The 16,963-nt window shown below is 43.0% G+C and overlaps 1 protein-coding gene across 1 annotated transcript in view; it reads right to left on the bottom strand.

Annotated features, from left to right (window-relative positions):
• Positions 1 to 7,125, bottom strand: part of ARHGEF33 (Rho guanine nucleotide exchange factor 33) — a 42,821-nt gene extending 35,696 nt beyond the window's left edge. The window contains exons 1-2 of the mRNA XM_015418057.1: positions 7,104 to 7,125; positions 836 to 885 (exon numbers count right to left, since the gene is read on the bottom strand). Coding sequence (XP_015273543.1) covers positions 836 to 885; positions 7,104 to 7,125 — 72 coding nt within the window. The remainder of the gene's footprint in view (positions 1 to 835; positions 886 to 7,103) is intronic.
• Between the last annotated feature and the right edge of the window lie 9,838 nt (positions 7,126 to 16,963).

Raw genomic sequence — 16,963 nt, forward strand, 5'->3', positions numbered from 1 at the left:
ATGGCAAAGAGATGGAGGGAGGGAGTGTGGGAGGCTCCCCCACCCCCCCATCAAGCCCCCGCCACCCCCACATATCCTTTACTTACCGCTTTGGTGCGGGCCCGGGGGGCTGCGGGGCTCTCCGGGCCTCCCCCCGGCCCCAGCGCTTCTGTGCGGGCCCAGGAGACCTGGCTGCGGGGCTCTCCAGGCTTACCCTGGCCCCAGTGCTTCTGTGCGGGCCCGGGGGACTTGGCTGCGGGGCTCTCCGGGCCTCCCCCCCCAGCCCCAGCACATCTGTGCAGGCTCGGGGGACCCGGTTGCGGGGCTCTCCGGGCCTGCCCCCGGCCCCAGTGCTTTGGCGTAGGGAGCTGGGGGCGGGGCTTGCCGCGCCACCATTTGTGCTGGGTTCTGGGCTGCCAGAGCAGTGCTCCGGCACGCTCCAGCCCCAAAAGATCCCTGGGGATACATGTGGTTTCTCTTACCCTGGATGGGAGCCTTAGTGTAAATCAGAGTATATTTTTTATAAGATACTTTTATTGTTTTCAGTAAATAAAGAAAAATACACTACAAGAGAAAAACACACAACAAGCAACCAAAGAACAAAGATGGAGCTTACACTCTTATACCTATTTAACTTTACCTCTACAAGATAAAGACAAGTATATTTTGAATGCACCTTTCAATAGCTTTTTTTTTGTTAACAGCATTTACACCTGAAATCAGGTTTTTATTTGGCTAGACTGGTGTTTCTCTCTGCATTTCCCCCCCTGTGAATCTGTTTTTTATCAGCAGTATCTAAAATCCTACTAATTCCTTAAAAATTGGGGATTATTTGGAGCATATCGTTCATTTTTACCTGGGCAATCTGTGTTGAAGGGTTAATCACTGGCACACTTTCAGTTTCTCCTGTGGGAATAAAGAACTTCAGTCAATTAACGGGACTTATTAGGCTTACTATATATAAAATGGAGGCATAGTGACTTGCAATCTACTTTTGATGCAAATCTTCCTTTTCTGTTCTAGAACAATCAGTCCTGCTTCGCAGATGTCACATCTTTTGCACGATCTGCCACAATTTATGAACAAAAGGATTTCTGCAATAACATATATCTTTAGTCCAGGTCTAAAGATATATGTTATTGCAGTTTCTAATTGCAGTTCCTGCAATTGCAGGAAGTTTCTAATGCTTCTAGCAAAGTTGTAGCTGTGGTGATGGGATAATGTGAAAGGGTAGGGAATAATCCGCTCCAGAACTGGCCTTGTGAAGTGTAATTTCAATAAACACAGAGTAACACAGTGATTGAACACACTCCAAATTTTCGCTACACAAGACTAACCACCTTGCCAAACATAATTTCCTGGTTATCCTGAAACCAACAAAGGAAGATCTCATGCTCAGCTCCTGGATGAGGACATAGAGAAGGATGTGAAACCAGGACATAGTAGGACTCGTATCCTGGACTTCAGGAAAGCTGATTTCAAAAAACTCAGAGAAATATTAGGTAGGATCCCATAGCTGGAAATGCTGAGGGGGAAATCTGCACAGGAAGGATGGGTGATGCTGAAAAATGAAGTGCTTAAGGCACAATCACAAACTGCTCCGGTAAGAAAGAAAGGTGGTAGATGGGTAATGAAGCCAAGGTAGCTGAACAAGGAACTCTCTGAAGAGCTGAGACTAAAAAGGGAAATGTACAGGAAATTGAAGGAGGGTCAAATTACTGAGGGGGAGTACAAGAAGCAGGCTCGAATCTGTAGGGATGGTGTCAGAAAGGCTAAAGCACAGATGGAGCTCAGGCTTGTGAGGGATGCTAAAAATAACAAGAAAGGTTTCTATGCCTATGTTCAGAGCAAAAAAGAAGAACAGGGATGGGGTAAGCTCATTGCTAGGGGAAGACGGTTAAGCCTTAACAAGGGATGAAGACAAAGCAGAATTACTCAACTCTCACTTTGTGTCGGTCTTTAACCATAAGGCAAGCTGTATACAAACTGAAGAATGCAGGGCATATGAAGGAAGGAGGAACTGCCGGTCCAGAGTAAGTAAGGAAATGGTTAGAGAGCATCTAGCTGCCTTAAATATTTTCAAATCTCCAGGGCCAGATGGCTTGCATCCCAGGGTGCTAAAAGAAATTGCAGATGTTATTTCAGAGCCTCTGGCTCTAAACCTTGAGATGTCCTGGAGTACTGGTGTGCTGGAAGACTGGAGAAGAGCGAATGTTGTCCCAATCTTCAAGAAGGGGAAAAAGACGGACCCAGGAAATTACAGGTCTGTCAGTTTGACATCAATACCTGGAAAATTTTTAGAGCAGATTATTAAATGCTCGGTCTGTGAGCACCTTAAATGGAATACGTTAATTGGTAATAGCCAGCATGGGTTTATCATGCCAGACCAACCTTATCTCCTTTTTTGACAAGAGTTACTAAAATGGTTGACTCTGGCAATGCTGTGGATATAGTGTATCTAGATTTCAGTAAAGCATTTGACAAATTCTCTCATAATATCCTTGAAGATAAGCTGGTTAAGTGTGGGCTGCATGGTGCAACCGTTGGATGGATTCATGATTGGTCAAAAAATCATACCCAATGAGTGCTCATAAATGGCTCTGCGTCTACGTGGAGGGAAGTCTTGAGTGGAGTGCCACAGGGCTCGGTCCTGGGCCTGGTGTTGTTCAATGTTTTTATAAATGACCTGGAGGAAGACATAGAGGGGATGCTTATCAGATTTGCAGATGACCCGAAGCTGGGTGAGATTGCTAATTCTGAAGAAGACAGAGTCGGGATTCAAAATGATCTAGATAGACTGGAACAGTGGGCTGAGACAAATAAAATGAATTTCAATAGAGATAAGTGCAAAGTCCTACACTTAGGTATAAAAAATCAAAGGCACAGATATAGAATGGGAGGGACTTGGCTTGACAGCAGCACATGTGAAATTGATCTAGGTGTTCTGGTTGATCACAAGCTAAACATGAGCCTGCAGTGCGATGTGACTGCAAAGAAAGCTAATGCAATCTTAGGATGCATTAACAGAAGCATTGTGTCCAGATTACGGGAGATAGTAGTTCCGCTCTATTCTGCTATGGTCAGGCCTCATCTGGAGTACTGTGTCCAGTTTTGGGCACCACATTTTAGGAAGGATGTTGACAAGCTCGAGCGTGTCCAGAAGAGGGCAACCAGGATGGTGAGAGGGTTGGAATCCAAGTCTTATGAGGAAAGGCTGAAAGAGTTGGATATGTTTAGCCTGGGAAAGAAAAGGCTTAGAGGGGACATGATTGCAGTCTTCAAGTATTTGAAGGGCTGTCATGTAGAAGATGGAGCGGATCTATTCTCTCTTGCTCCGGATTGCAAGACTAGATCTAATGGGTAAAAATTACAAGGGAGTCGCTACTGGCTAAATATCAGGAGAAACTTCCTAACTGTAAGAGTGGTTGAGCAGTGGAACACACTGCCTCGGGAGGTGGTGGATGCTCCTTCACTGGACGTTTTCAAGCGAAGGCTGGATGACCATCTTTCGAGTATGTTGTAGGGCTATCTTTCAGCTGTGCTCCTGCAGAGTGCAGGGGTTTGGACTAGATGATCTGCAAGGTTCCTTCCAACTCTAACATTCTATGATTCTATGATCTGATAGTAATTCCACACACCCATCCCTAGTTCTGGGATGAAGGCAGTATTCTTATAATTGAATTTACAGTTTGTAAAATTCCTTGGGGGAAAGCCTTGTCAGTTAAATGGGCATAAAACCAGCCAAAGTGTAGATCTGTTCTATCACCTGCTTGGGGGAAGTACAAGGTAGCAGAAAGCAAAGCTTGGAGTGTTGTGGATTTACCAGAATTGTGCATGAGCCATAATTGTCTTTCAGTTAGAGAAACTAGATTCTGAGGTGACAAAGCCTAAGATTCATTATCTTTGTCCTCAGAGGGCCTGGATTTCCTTAAGAAACAGGGCACTTTTGTAATAGCTTGGTCACAGAGTTGGTGCCCTGTTTCAGCTGAATATGACATAATTCCTCATGAGAGTCAAACACAGGAAACAGAAGAATATGAGGACTTTTTGCTTCTCTGTTGTTTCCCTGTACAGATGGGGATTTCTTTCACCTTTAGCAGGCTTGAGATTTAATTGGATACATGACATATTCCCTGCTATGTAAGAATTTAAATTTATTGTCCTTCCTCTTTGAGAGGGCCACAGCTGTAGATGCAATTCTGAATGGTGTTAACATGTTAAAAAATGTTTTCTTTGGTCAAAGGATTTTGAAAAAATGAAGTTGCTCCATCAGTCAGACTGTTGGTCCATATAGCTTTTCTCTAATTGACAGTAGCTATCCAGCTACCTGAAGGATCCCAACATTTGGGGTAAGGAAGAAAATTTTGCCATGATAAATGATATAATGTGGATTTTCTCTAATAATTATAATTAAATAATTGTACTAGTTTCGAACTGCAAGAAAAGGTTTCTTTTCTGAAATGTTGAAAACTGAGAAATTTATTCCTTTGAAGTCCTGCCTTTCTGCCTTTCACTGAATTATGCTCCTTTATCCTCAGCAGTTCTATGCTTTTCCTAAGACTTGCCATCTAAAAACGCTGGGCAAACATGTCTATTTATCAAATATTCATACTAATGTTGCTTCTGTGAAAGGGCTCAGTTGCTAGCAGCATATCATACAATAGTAACATTACTATAGTCATCCTGGCGGTGGAAAGTGCCCTCAAGTCACAGCTGACTTATGGCGACCATGTAGGGTTTTCAGTGCAGGAGACTTTCAGAGGCGTTTTGCCATTGCCTGCCTCCACATCAGTATCCTGGTGTTCCTTGGAGGTCTCCCATCCAAATACTAGCCAGGGCCAACCCTACTTAGCTTCCAAGATCTCATGAGATTGGGGTAGCCTGGGCTATCCCAGGCCACAAACATCTTATATACAATTAACCTTTAAAAGGCATAATACAACTATATGAATGACAAGCAGTAGATCTTGGATACTTTAAAGCTTTCTGAATAGAACAGTAATAATCTTTCTCCTAAAAGCCAAGAACTGAGGGAAATATTCTCTCTTGGGAGGAGGTCTCAAAATTGGACAGCCACATAACCACATAGCCTGAAGGCCTAATATGGGGCTCCACAGATTTACCCAGACCAATGGAAATGGGGGGCAGGACTTTCCCAGAGCCTTATGCATGTGGAAGCAGAAGCAGCCCCCTGAGCATATGTTCAAATGGTTATAGCTGTGGGAACTAGAAGCTTCAGCCCATGCTGGTCCTACTGGTCCCAAGGTAAGATGGGGCAAGTCAGTACTGATGCCTTCCCCCAGTAAGGGCAGGGCTATTTTTGGGCAGGAACACACAGGAACGGAGTTCCGGCTGGCTCCTGAGTTGGCCATGCCCAGCAGGAGCTCATTAGCATAATAGGCCACACTCAGTAGCAGAAACTCATTAGGATTGGCTACATTAGGGGTGTGTGGCCTAACATGCAAAGGAGTTCCTGCTACAAAATAAGCCCTGGGTTTTGACAACAAACAAGGTAAACAGAATAAGAAGGGGTAGGTGGGTGTGGCTGGATTACCCCACTTCTGGTAACATGGGGGTGTGGCCTAATGTGCTAATGAGGTTTGCTGTTGGGTGTGGTTATGCTAATGAGTTTCTGCTGGGCTTTTTCTACAAAAAGAGCTCTGAGTAAGGGTCTCTTCTCTTCGCAGTTGTCCTCACAACAGCCTAGTGAACTGGGTTAGGCTGGGTGTGTGTGACTGGCCCATGATCATCCAGGAAGCTTCCATGGCAGAGTACGAATTTGAACCTGGGACTCAAACCCAGATCCTAGTTCAACACTCTAACCACTGTGCCATGCTGCCTGCCAACCTACTGTTCAACAGAACACCAGCTACAATTCTGAGTACTACACTGCAGCACACTGATGTCTTGATGCACTTTGAGCCAGTATAGTTGAGATAAATGGGGATATCCTCAGCAAGCATGGTAAAGGCAGCACAAAAAAACCAGCATGAATTCGGCACCTGAAAACTTCCATTCATTACACAAACAGTGAAGCATGTAACAATGATTTAGAGCTGGCCATCAGTTTCACTGAACTCCTGCCGTGACATCAAATGAGCTTTTTAATTCTTTGCAGGACATTGATTATTTCTCTGGAGGAGATTAATTCAATTAATTAATTCAATTAATTTAAAGCTTCCTGGAATGAAGGCAGTTATCACTAGCAAAGGGGGGCTGGGTACACTGATAATTTGTGTTGGTTTTACTGATCCTATAAAATATTAATACTGTCTCCTCCCTCAGTTCCCATGAATTAGTCTAATATTTGTAGAAGTAAAATTTCTCGAAGAGTAATGTGGAATACCTACACTCTCAACTATACCACTTGAAAGCTCAAGTAACGTAAGACCATCTGTAACTGCACACTGTGTCCAGAGACAACATTTTAAAATGTGGCTCTACAGACCTAATTCAAAGGTACCACCATTACAAGCACTGAGCACTGAAAAGGGAAAAGAAAGCAAATGCACTTGCGAGCCAACTTATGATGAACCTCAGTCCATCTGATTGTTTTTGTTGCCAAAACTTCCCTGAACTTATTTTAAAGAGCAGTCAGTTACAGTAGCTTTCTCTCCTTCAAAATGGCTGCCACAATCACTAGACAGGATTATGGTAGCCCCTGGCCTGTGACTGATCCCCTTGTGAACTTCTGTTTACATCTGCCACCCAACCTTACATCTGCCTGCTGCAGTGCCTATGTTAGGCTTCTATGGATGAGGTAGCCTTTTTTTCAGTCTCAGCTTTTCACCTGGAGAAAATGGCTGCTTGGGAAGTAGACTCTATGATGGTATACCCTATTAAAGTCCCTCCCCTCCCCAAACCTGTCCTCTACAGTGCTCCACTCCCCAAATCTCCAGGTATTTTCCAACCTGGAGCTGGCAATCCTAGTTTAAAGGGCTATAGTCTTCCAAAGTGTAGTGTTTCAATGGGTCATAGTATGAAGTCATTGCCAACACACACCCCTCCAAACTTTCCCCAAGTGCCACTGCTTGCAAAACTATATTTTGTATTCTGAAAGGTCTTTATAGATGTAAGATACAATTACTTGTCAGGTTTTTATTCTGTTTCAGAATATACTTTACCTGCTTTTCTGTTTGAATCCATGCCTCTTAAAGAATTCTTTGGTTCAATCAAGATGGCAGCGCCCTCTTCAAAGAGCTTTTATTGTTCACAGAAAACTCCAAATATCCCATGGTTCTAGAGAGTTTAGCACTTGAGTTTACCAATGAATCAGATGATCCAACTCCTATTTTCATTGGGGGGAAAGGATAATGGAGTTACTGAAATGCCTTTTGCCAGAAATGTCACATTCTGGGAAAGAAAAGGAACAGAAGGCTTTGTACTTCGTGGCATACTTCTGGGCTCAGGGCTACATCTGTAGAGAAGACGTTCTGCTGTGTGACAAGTTTTTACAAAAACAACCTTCCTTAGTCCAGGGGTTAGCCTAATTCAGCCATTTGGCTGACAACATACGCTATCCCTTTGTGTGACATCAATGCCAGGCTAGGACTATAGAAGGAGGAGACTGGATTTATACCCCGCCCTTCACTCGAAGCCTCAGAGCATCTTACAAACTCCTTTCCCTTCCCCTCCCCACAACAGACACCCTGTGAGGTAACCACTACACCAAACTGGATGTTGCTCAGTGAATAACAATGCATGCACCTCTTAATTCTTCCATGGGGATGTAGAATTTACAAGTCCCTAATAAGGAGTATACCTCTCCAGCACTGTTGCACCAGCCCCAAGAGAAATAAGAATTTACTACCACTGCTACTGTCAGAAGATTGTATAGAATTGCCAGTTTGATACTTCTGAAACCTATACCATTTGTTTTTATCGTTTCTTCAAAAGAAAAGAAAAAGAACCTCAGATTTTTCTGGCCTACCTTATACCTCTTAGCATGGGCAAATTTTGGCTACTTTATGTAGGGCAGGATGACCGAAATAAAAACCAAAAGAAAATAAAGTTTTATGTATAAATAAAGCTGTTTATTGCATAAAGGATAAACAGATTGTGAGCAAAAATGTCTAACAACTACTGAGCAAGGGCTAAAATTAAACAGGCACTAATTACAATCCCTCTGTCTAAAACACCTACCTGTGATTTTAATTGAGGAAGGTAACCCTCCTTCTATGATGGGGCCAGCTATTTATAAAGATTATATCAATATGTCAATTACCAATTAAAAAAAAAACTTTGAAAAGTACCCCTGGCAAGGGAGAGGCCGATTGTCGCACGGGCTGATTGGGGTGGAGCTGAGAAGATTGGGACTTTCCTGTGCACACGGCAGCCACCCCAGCTTTGCTGTGAACCATCCTAAAACCTCCTGGGGGTCTTCTGAAGCACCTCCTGCTCCAATGAGGTGAAGAAAGCCAGGATTAGAAGAATCATCCTGTCCCAAATTTGTGAAATGATATAATGCTGGAAGTGTCATTGGTTTGGGCCACCAACATGCAAGACTGAAAGGTTAACACATAGACTGAGGTACAGATGATCCAAAGAGGGAGGATGTGGCACATCAACATTCAGGTTATATTGTTCAATAAGCAATAACCAATATGAAGGATGAGGAGAAGAGATTTACAAGGTTCATGAGTTTCTAGGAGGTAAGTTGTTTGAGGAAAAACTGACAGAAATTAAGATGCTTAGCCTAAAGAAACAAAGTTTAAGGAGAAACCATGATCAGTTTTCAATTGTGTCTGCAAAACTATTTGTTAAATTTTTATGTCATCCTTTCTACAAGATGGCTCATGGCAATATGCATGATTCTCTCATCCTCCATTTTATATCTGTGAGATACATGGCAGAATTAAGAATGTCCTTACTTTTTTATGACTGAAATCTCTTATTATACTAATTTTGAGATCATCATTCAGTGGCACTAAATTTTCAGTCTACATTACTAACCTCTCTCAGGTAGACTTGAAAAGAATCTCCTCATAAATTTAGCAAATTGCTTCCCTCCATTCTTCCCTAAAATAATTTTTATATATGAATATTAACAAAATTATCATTGTTATATTCAAATGGACACACACCCCCTTCTAACTACTGGGGAAGTAGTGCCCCCCCCAATCATCTAAGGTAGTAAAATGGACTCCTGGCACTCATATGGTGGTTGGATCCAGCTAGATTTTTCTGTCAATCTCACTCGGTTTCCTTTATTACCATAGCCTTTATTTTTGTCTATGCAGATCCTACAATCCCCAACATAGCCAATCTGGTGGTCAAAGAGGACCCCTTCCTCTCTCTTTCATCAGTGGAAAAGCTGGCTGGATTCAACCTAATATTTTCCTGCTTAGCAGTAATTCATTACCTGAAAGATATACATCCTGAGCTTCATATGATATGAGATAAAAGCTTAAATAAGCTATATGAAATGAAAGTACAATTTAAACTTACCCCAGGCAGCTATATTAATCTTGCAGTTTCTGTACCGATCTATAGCAGTTTCAGGAACTTGTCTGAGCTGGAAACTCTAGTGCTTCCTGAAGTGGGTCTGTCACATGCCAATCGCTGATTTCAAACCCAAGCATATCTAATCTAAAACTTTCTAATTATGCAATTCTCAGGTCGCATTCTTGAGTCCCTGCTAATTAACACAGCTGTGAGTTTAATATGATGATGAACTGATAAAGCAGCGGTGGTATTTATTAAACTGTGTATTGTGCTTGGGGATTTTTGCTAGCAATGTAAAACCATGAGCTTAACTGTAACTTGAAGCAATGCCCTTGGCTTTTTGTTTCTATGTAGAGAGGGGCAGGCAGCAGGAGACACAACTCTACATCAGTCTCTGCTGCGGAAAAGTATGTGACCCCCCCCCCACTCATCTCAACCTACTTTCTATTGCAGAAGACAGGGATGGCCCAAGAGAACAGAGAGCTGGGATAGTTGACAAGATTGGCCAAGGGCATGATGGTGCAATAACTTCAGCACTTTCACTTTGCAAAGGTTACCCAGGAGGTCAGAGGCAGAGGTACAGCCATCTCAGTTGGCACATCCCACCTCTTTTTTTAGATTAAGGCTCTTTCGCATGGGCCTCCAGCATCTCGGAGTTGGTATTGACTGGGATGTCTATCACTAATGGGTTTGAAAGCTAAATGCCCCTACAGCTGGCATTTCTAAAATTAGATGTTGGGACTGAATCTTCCAGAAGTACTTGAAGATTAAAATACCTTCAATCATGGTGTTTTACTTTGTTCATTTACTGACTGACAGTCCCCCTTACTCAGTGAGACTCAAGGCAGGTTACAAAACTGAAAAGAGCAATGCAACAAAGAAAAATGGTACCTGGACTTACCAAAAACAGTGCAATAACTCATTAAAAAAATTAGAAAACAGTGTGCTACAAACATAATAATGCATGCAGTATACTGCCACTCTATTCCTTTTATGAATGTTCCCTTCTGACCAATTCCATTTATTACGACCCTATTCGCTTCATAAAAACGCCCTCCTGAACAATTCTGTTTTATACAGTCTGAGGAATGAGAGCAGCATGGGAGCCGACAGGCCATTCCACAAAATGGGAGACATAAAAGAGCAGAGTTACCAGCTCTGGCTTGGGAAATTCTTGGAGACTTGAGGGCAGATCCTGGAGAAGGCGGAATTGGGGGAGGGGAGGGAGCGCAATGGGGATATGATTCCATAGAGTCTACCATCCAAAGCTGCCATTTCCTCCAGAGGAAACTGATCTCTGTTGCGTGTGGATCAACTGCAATTCTGGGAGATCTCCAGCATGCACCTGGAGGTTGGCAACCCTACAAGAGAAAATGATTGGGTGCATGCAGCTGTTGGCTTTACCTAGGGTTACCAGATGTCCTCTTTTTAGAGGACATGTCCTTTATTTTGGTGTCCATCCTCTTTTGGGCTCTTTTTAAGAAAACGATAAAAATGTCCTCTTTATGGGTTGGAAGGTTAGGAATATTCCTAGTTACTAGAAATTATCACAGCTTAAATAGTAGGGCTATTTAAAATTAGATTTGTCATAGTCATCACTTATTTGAAGTAGTCAGTTGGGATTTTTTCTCTCCAAATGTTTGCTTCTCAAAATATGGTAAACCTATTTTACCATATTTACCTATTTTACCATTTGCGCCTTCAGAAAACTGTGCTCAGACGAGCCCGATTGTTGCAGTGGGAGGCAGCAAGTACAGTTTAACTTTAAGAGTGTAGCCAAACTGTGTGTGTGTTTATACAGGATCTGCCACTAACTTTCAGATAAGGAAACAATGCAAACTGTACTGCATTTCACATTATGCTACTCATTTTTCTTTTTAGTACCTTTAAGATAATAATACTTAACATTTATGTGGAAGTACCTAATGTCCATATGTTCTAGAGTAGGACCCCCACACACACACAGGACAAAGCTTGACGGGGCCACCCTTTTCCCTTGCTGGTGCCAGTGGCAAGACAAAGAATAAGCCCACCTCTGAAGCCCCCACCTCATTCTGAATCAGCACTGCTTTTCAATGAGGTTGTTAATATGGATTTCAGATTACTAGAAAAACTGGGTGACTAATCTGGGGGAGAAATTTGGCAGGCCCAGAGGGAAGGCATTTGGTCTGGCAAACCATTTAAACCAATCTGTCCTAATATATGGCATTTAAAGAGATAACAGGTGTTATTTGGGAGGGGCTGCGGCTCAGTGGTAGAGCATCTGCTTGCCATGCAGAAGCTCCCAGGTACAATCCCTGATGTGTCCAGTTAAAATATCTGGCTGTAGGTGATGTGAAAGACCTCTGCCTGTGATCCTGGACAGCCACTGCCAGTCTGAGTAGACAATACTGACTTTGATGGACCAAGGGTCTGATTCAGTATAAGGCAGTTTCATGTGTTCATGTATTTGAACCCCTATTGGCTTCAACATATTTCACAGAAAGACATAGAAAATTGCTGAACACACTGCAGCTAGAAAGGAATTTATTTCCATTTTCGGTGGGATGGTGAAAAAATAAGTACATTCTGGGGGTTGTTTGTGAATAGAGCTATCACAATTCCATCAAATTTCAAAAGCTAAGTATAATCAGCCCTGTTTATTACTTGGACAGAAGACAGTGAAGGCCAGTACTTTAAGAATGACTTTTAAACAGAAGTAGCATGGTGTAAAGCTTGACCAGTGTAGTCTCTACCCCAGTCTTCCACCTGACAGTTTTAAACCAAGTGACTTCTGAATAAAATAAGTCCAGCACTCATGAGGGAAACAGAAAAAGAACAGTAACTTTTATTTACTTCCAAGGATAAGAGAATAAGGTGATTCAGAAAAGAGGATAGAAACTGTTTACAGGCATAAGACAGTCTTGCTGGGCCCATTCATCTGTAAGGTTACAGTTGATAATTCAGGAATGTTGACAGCAGTCAGCAGCCAGGTTTGTAGTCTTGAGATGAATACTGGCCTTCCTTCAACCTCAGAATTCTCACAGTATAAATGTGAGCTCCTCTCAGAAAACACAAATCATTCACTTGTTTTCCTTCAGAAAACTTTGAGACACTTTCAGTCCTTTCCTCAAGTTAGCCTGCTTTAATACCAAAGACAGGTCCTCAGAATCTCACACATGACGCACATTAAGCTGCCTTATACTGAATCAGACCATTGGTCCATTAAGATCAGTATTGCCTACTCAAACTGGCTGCAGCTTTTCGGACTGAGGTCTTTCACATCACCTCCTGCCAGATCCTTTAACTGGAGATGCTGGGGATTGAACCTGGGACCTGGCGTGTGCAAAGCAGAGACTCTTCCACTGAGCTACAGCACCTCCACTGATTTGGGGGAGAAATTTGACAGGGCTGGAGAAAAAGTATTTGGTGTGACAAGCCATTTAAACCAATCTGTCCTGTCCCCAAAGTCTCCTGAGACAGGTTCTTTCCCAACTAACACTCTGGAGATGCAAAGCCCTATCTAAAAAATTACCTGGTTTAGCTTGTTACAAGACTTGCTATGACTCTGAGTCAATGAAATCAAAGTACTTAACTAAGGCAAACTCTGAAGCAGGAACCCTCCAGTCTCTCTTTCTTTGAAGGTTCAGACCCTGTCTGCCTGAGCTGACAGTGTAACACCTTTTTCTCTCTTCCTCCCCACCTCCACCTGGCTCCTTCAGCCTTTCCAGAGATCCTGATTGGCTGCTGGCTGCTCTGCTCCCTCACAAAACAGGGCTAAAGGGGACTGGTGTATCTCAGAAAGGGTCAGAACCCTTGCCCCTCTGAGACCACCAAGGAAGTCCAGGGTTGCAATGCAGGAGCGGGCAATGGCAAACCACCGCTGAACCTCTCTTGCCTTGAAAACTCAGTTGCTACTTGTCTGCCAAAAAAAAAAGTGAGCAGAATGAAGGAAATGTCAAAATGGTCCTCTGTGTTGTTCTCTTGGTAATTTTATTGAATTGTTTTTTAGGAATTCCCTATTCTGATGGACAATAGAGAGCTCTTCGCATGCTTGATGATGGCTGCTAATAAGAGCATAAGAACAGATGTGATGGATCAGACCAATAGTCTATTCAGAACAGCATCATTTCTAACCAGGGTCAACTAAATGTCGTTGCAGGCCCACAAGCAGGACCTGAAAGAGAAAACCTATCCCTATTGTTTCCACCCAGCACTGATATTAAAAAAGTTAGTTCCTCTGACCATACAGAGTTCCATTTAGTCATTTATCCAAAGTCTCAATGGAAACCTAAAGCACGGCAAAAGTGTGGGATATGGTTTTGTACAGGCAACTCATATGTGGACATGCATGTTTTAAAACTAAATATGGATTTTAGAAATCCTATTTGTTTCTGTTATTTGGATATGCAGAAACCAATGTGTCACGATGGAACCGTACTTGCAAAAGGGCTCGCTAGCGAACATGCGGAATAGCGTAGCTTGGAGCGCATCACAATAGAAGGTTTGTGAAAAGGACTGGGTTCGCCGCATGGAGGACTCGGACAACGACATGCTGTAGCACACGTTTATTGTACTTCACGTAGACAAAGACTAACTCTAACGGCCAACAGGGCCAACTATATACATATCCACCAGCAACCCTCCCACTCACATTGGAGGGTTTAAATGTCCCGCCAAGGTGGCTATTGGTTGGGGCTGGGGAATCCAGGATCCAAAGTTTCCTTTGTTTTCGGATCCAAGCTCTGGCCTGTCCGCAGACCCCTGGAGGCGGTCCACGTACATAACAGTTTGGATCCTAGAATGAACCAATAGATAGATCCGGAGCCTAGTAGTAGCCAATTGGGAAACAATACTTTGTAAATAGCCTATTGTGCGATGTGTGTGTGTGGGGGGGTTGGGTGTGGTGTGTTTCATGAATATAAGCAGGGCTCTGACCCTGCAAGTCTGTCTTAGTTTTGAGCTGAAACCACTTAATAAACAGGAGCCAATCACTCTACGTGTCTGAACCCAGTACATTTCACAATGACTGAACAAACAGTTTACACAGTTCAAGAAAAGTTGAGATTCAGGAGAGAGTGTCAGAACTGAAACTAGCAAAGAACTTTTCATTCTAGTCAAACAGATCTTGCAACAACAAGAAGATCTACAGCATTTCAGAGCTGATCTGCAGTGCTCAGATTGGGAAACCTTCCCTCTGCTATTTTCCCAAAGATCTTTCTTTCCAGAGTATTTTTAACAAGTATATTGCTGGCTCAGTGGCCTGAGAAGACTTTCTTGAATGTCTCACCCAAGTTCACTCTTTGCCTGAACTAGACTGGTTTTCATTGAGATGGAGTCCTTTTAGGTTATTTCTCATGCTTTATTTTGCTAATGTGTGAGTTTCTGCAGCATTTTCCTTTATATTAGTGGTATTTTTTCTTTACATGGTAGTAGTAATCGCTCTTACCAACCTGCTCCTTCAAAGAAAAATGAACATTTTGATCAGAAAAAGGTGGATGTTGGGAGAGGCACATTAAAAAAACAAACAAACTGCAGCTCTCTTCATAGGGATATGAAGCAATTTTTTGCCCAACCTGTAACTTTGTCTTGTGTCCCAAGATCCAAACTTTTCACATTCCAAAGTCCTCATCTTTGTTGAGTAAAAACATGATTTGGAATCGGACATCCAATGAGTGTTTTGTGTCCCCCAGTCTCATGCATGCCGTTTTCTCCTTTGTGTTGTTTTCTCCTCCTTAAACTGTCGCACAGCGCCATATTTGCTCTCTTTGTGAAATTATGCTACTTTTGTGGCTGTATATACGTTTCACAATGTGGCCAATGGTGAGTCTACAAGCTACTGTGAAGAAGGGGGGGAGGGCTGCAGCTGCTTCTGCCTGCAGGCCCTGTTTGTGAGAAGGAAAGGGCATAAGTCTGGGAGCCACTAAACTCCCATTGAGCATCTGATTCAAAGGCAGGGATGCCAGCCTCCTGGTGGGACCTGGAGATCCCCCAGAATTATAGCTCATCTCCAGACTAAAGACATCAGTTCTCCTGGAGAAAATCAGAGGTCATTTCGGGGGGGGATCGCAGTTTCCCCGGGTGAGGTATGGGGGGCGGGGCACATGACGAAGCCCCGCCCCCCGCTTCCGGCCGCCCCGCTTCCGGCCCTCATTCAGCCAGGAGGAGGCAGGAGAAGAGGGAGGGTAAGTTGCTTCCTCCCTGCCTCTCCCCACCCCTGCCTGCCTGGGGCCAGGGAGGGCCTTCGCAGGGCTTCCTTGCACTCCCCTTATGACACACTTCCGGTGATGTCAGGGGGTGTGGCATATGCTAATGAGTTATGCTAATGAGTTCCCCTAGCTCTTTTTCTATGAAACGACCCCTGGAGAAAATGGATGGTTTAGAGGATAGACTCTACGGAATAGTACCCTGCTGAGGTCCATGTCCTTCCCAGGCTCCATCCCCAAATCTCTAGAAATTTCCCATCCTGGATATGGCAACCCTACTCCCCCCATATCCCCCTTCGATGGCCAGGAGGGACCTAGAAACTGTTGCTCAGTAACACACGGCCTTTGTAAGGTGAATATTGACTCTGAAGATTGCAAGTGCCAGCTTCTGCCCATTTTGTTGCCCACCTTGCCTTCTTTGAGAGCCAGCATGGTGTAGTGGTTAAGAGTGGCAGACTCTAATCTGGAAAACTGGATTTGATTCCCCTTTCTTCCACAGGAAGCCTGCTGGGTGACCTTGGTTCTCTCACAGCCCTCTCAGCCCCACCTACCTCACAAGGTGCTTGTTGTGGGGAGAGAAAGCCACGTTGTAAGCCACATTGAAATTTCTTGAGGTAAAGAAAAGTATAAAAACCAACTCTTCTTATTTGGGTGTCAATGTCCCATTGTGTAACTTCACTTGGATTCCTTGGGCTGCCAAAAGCCTCCTCAGTTCTTTCAGTCATGTGAGAATTGCCTAAAACACTGGGGTCCATTCTCTCATCTCTCTGAAATCTATGATCCCTCAGGGCAAGGAGTATAAGCCCTAAGCATTTCATCTAAACTGGGTGGAAAAAAAAATTTATAGCTAGAGATATGTTTTGTATGGGAGGGGGATTATGGTGCTTGACAGGAAAGATCCCTTATATGTGACCTGTACCCTTCCTGAAAATTTCATCCAAATTGGATGGAAAACAAAGATGTTACAGGGCAAAAGTACATTTCCCACTAAAACCAATGGGAATAAAAAAAACAAATGAAATAAGTAATGGAATTGTTCAAACAAAAATGAAATGGATTTTTTTGCAAGTCTCTAGCAGCCAATACAATCAGAGACTGGTAGTATTGCACAGAATAAAAATAATCCAGAAGTGTTAATAGAAGTTGAGTTCTCATTTAATAATTAAGTAGATGATGGACCCACAGGCAGGTCATCAAAATATCATTTATTGGTTAAATTACATTCTATCCTGATGTCCACCCCTTTTTTCTTATACATGTCAAGTACTAGTTAGTATTAATCATAATCTTTATGTTTTCAAGCACAAATTAGTAGAACAAGAAGTTTCTTTTTGCACATACTTTTAGAATTAGCT

Source organism: Gekko japonicus, unplaced genomic scaffold (genome assembly GCF_001447785.1).
Source record: "Gekko japonicus isolate JY-2015 unplaced genomic scaffold, Gekko_japonicus_V1.1 scaffold1394, whole genome shotgun sequence".
NCBI classification, from domain to species: Eukaryota; Metazoa; Chordata; class Lepidosauria; order Squamata; family Gekkonidae; genus Gekko; species Gekko japonicus.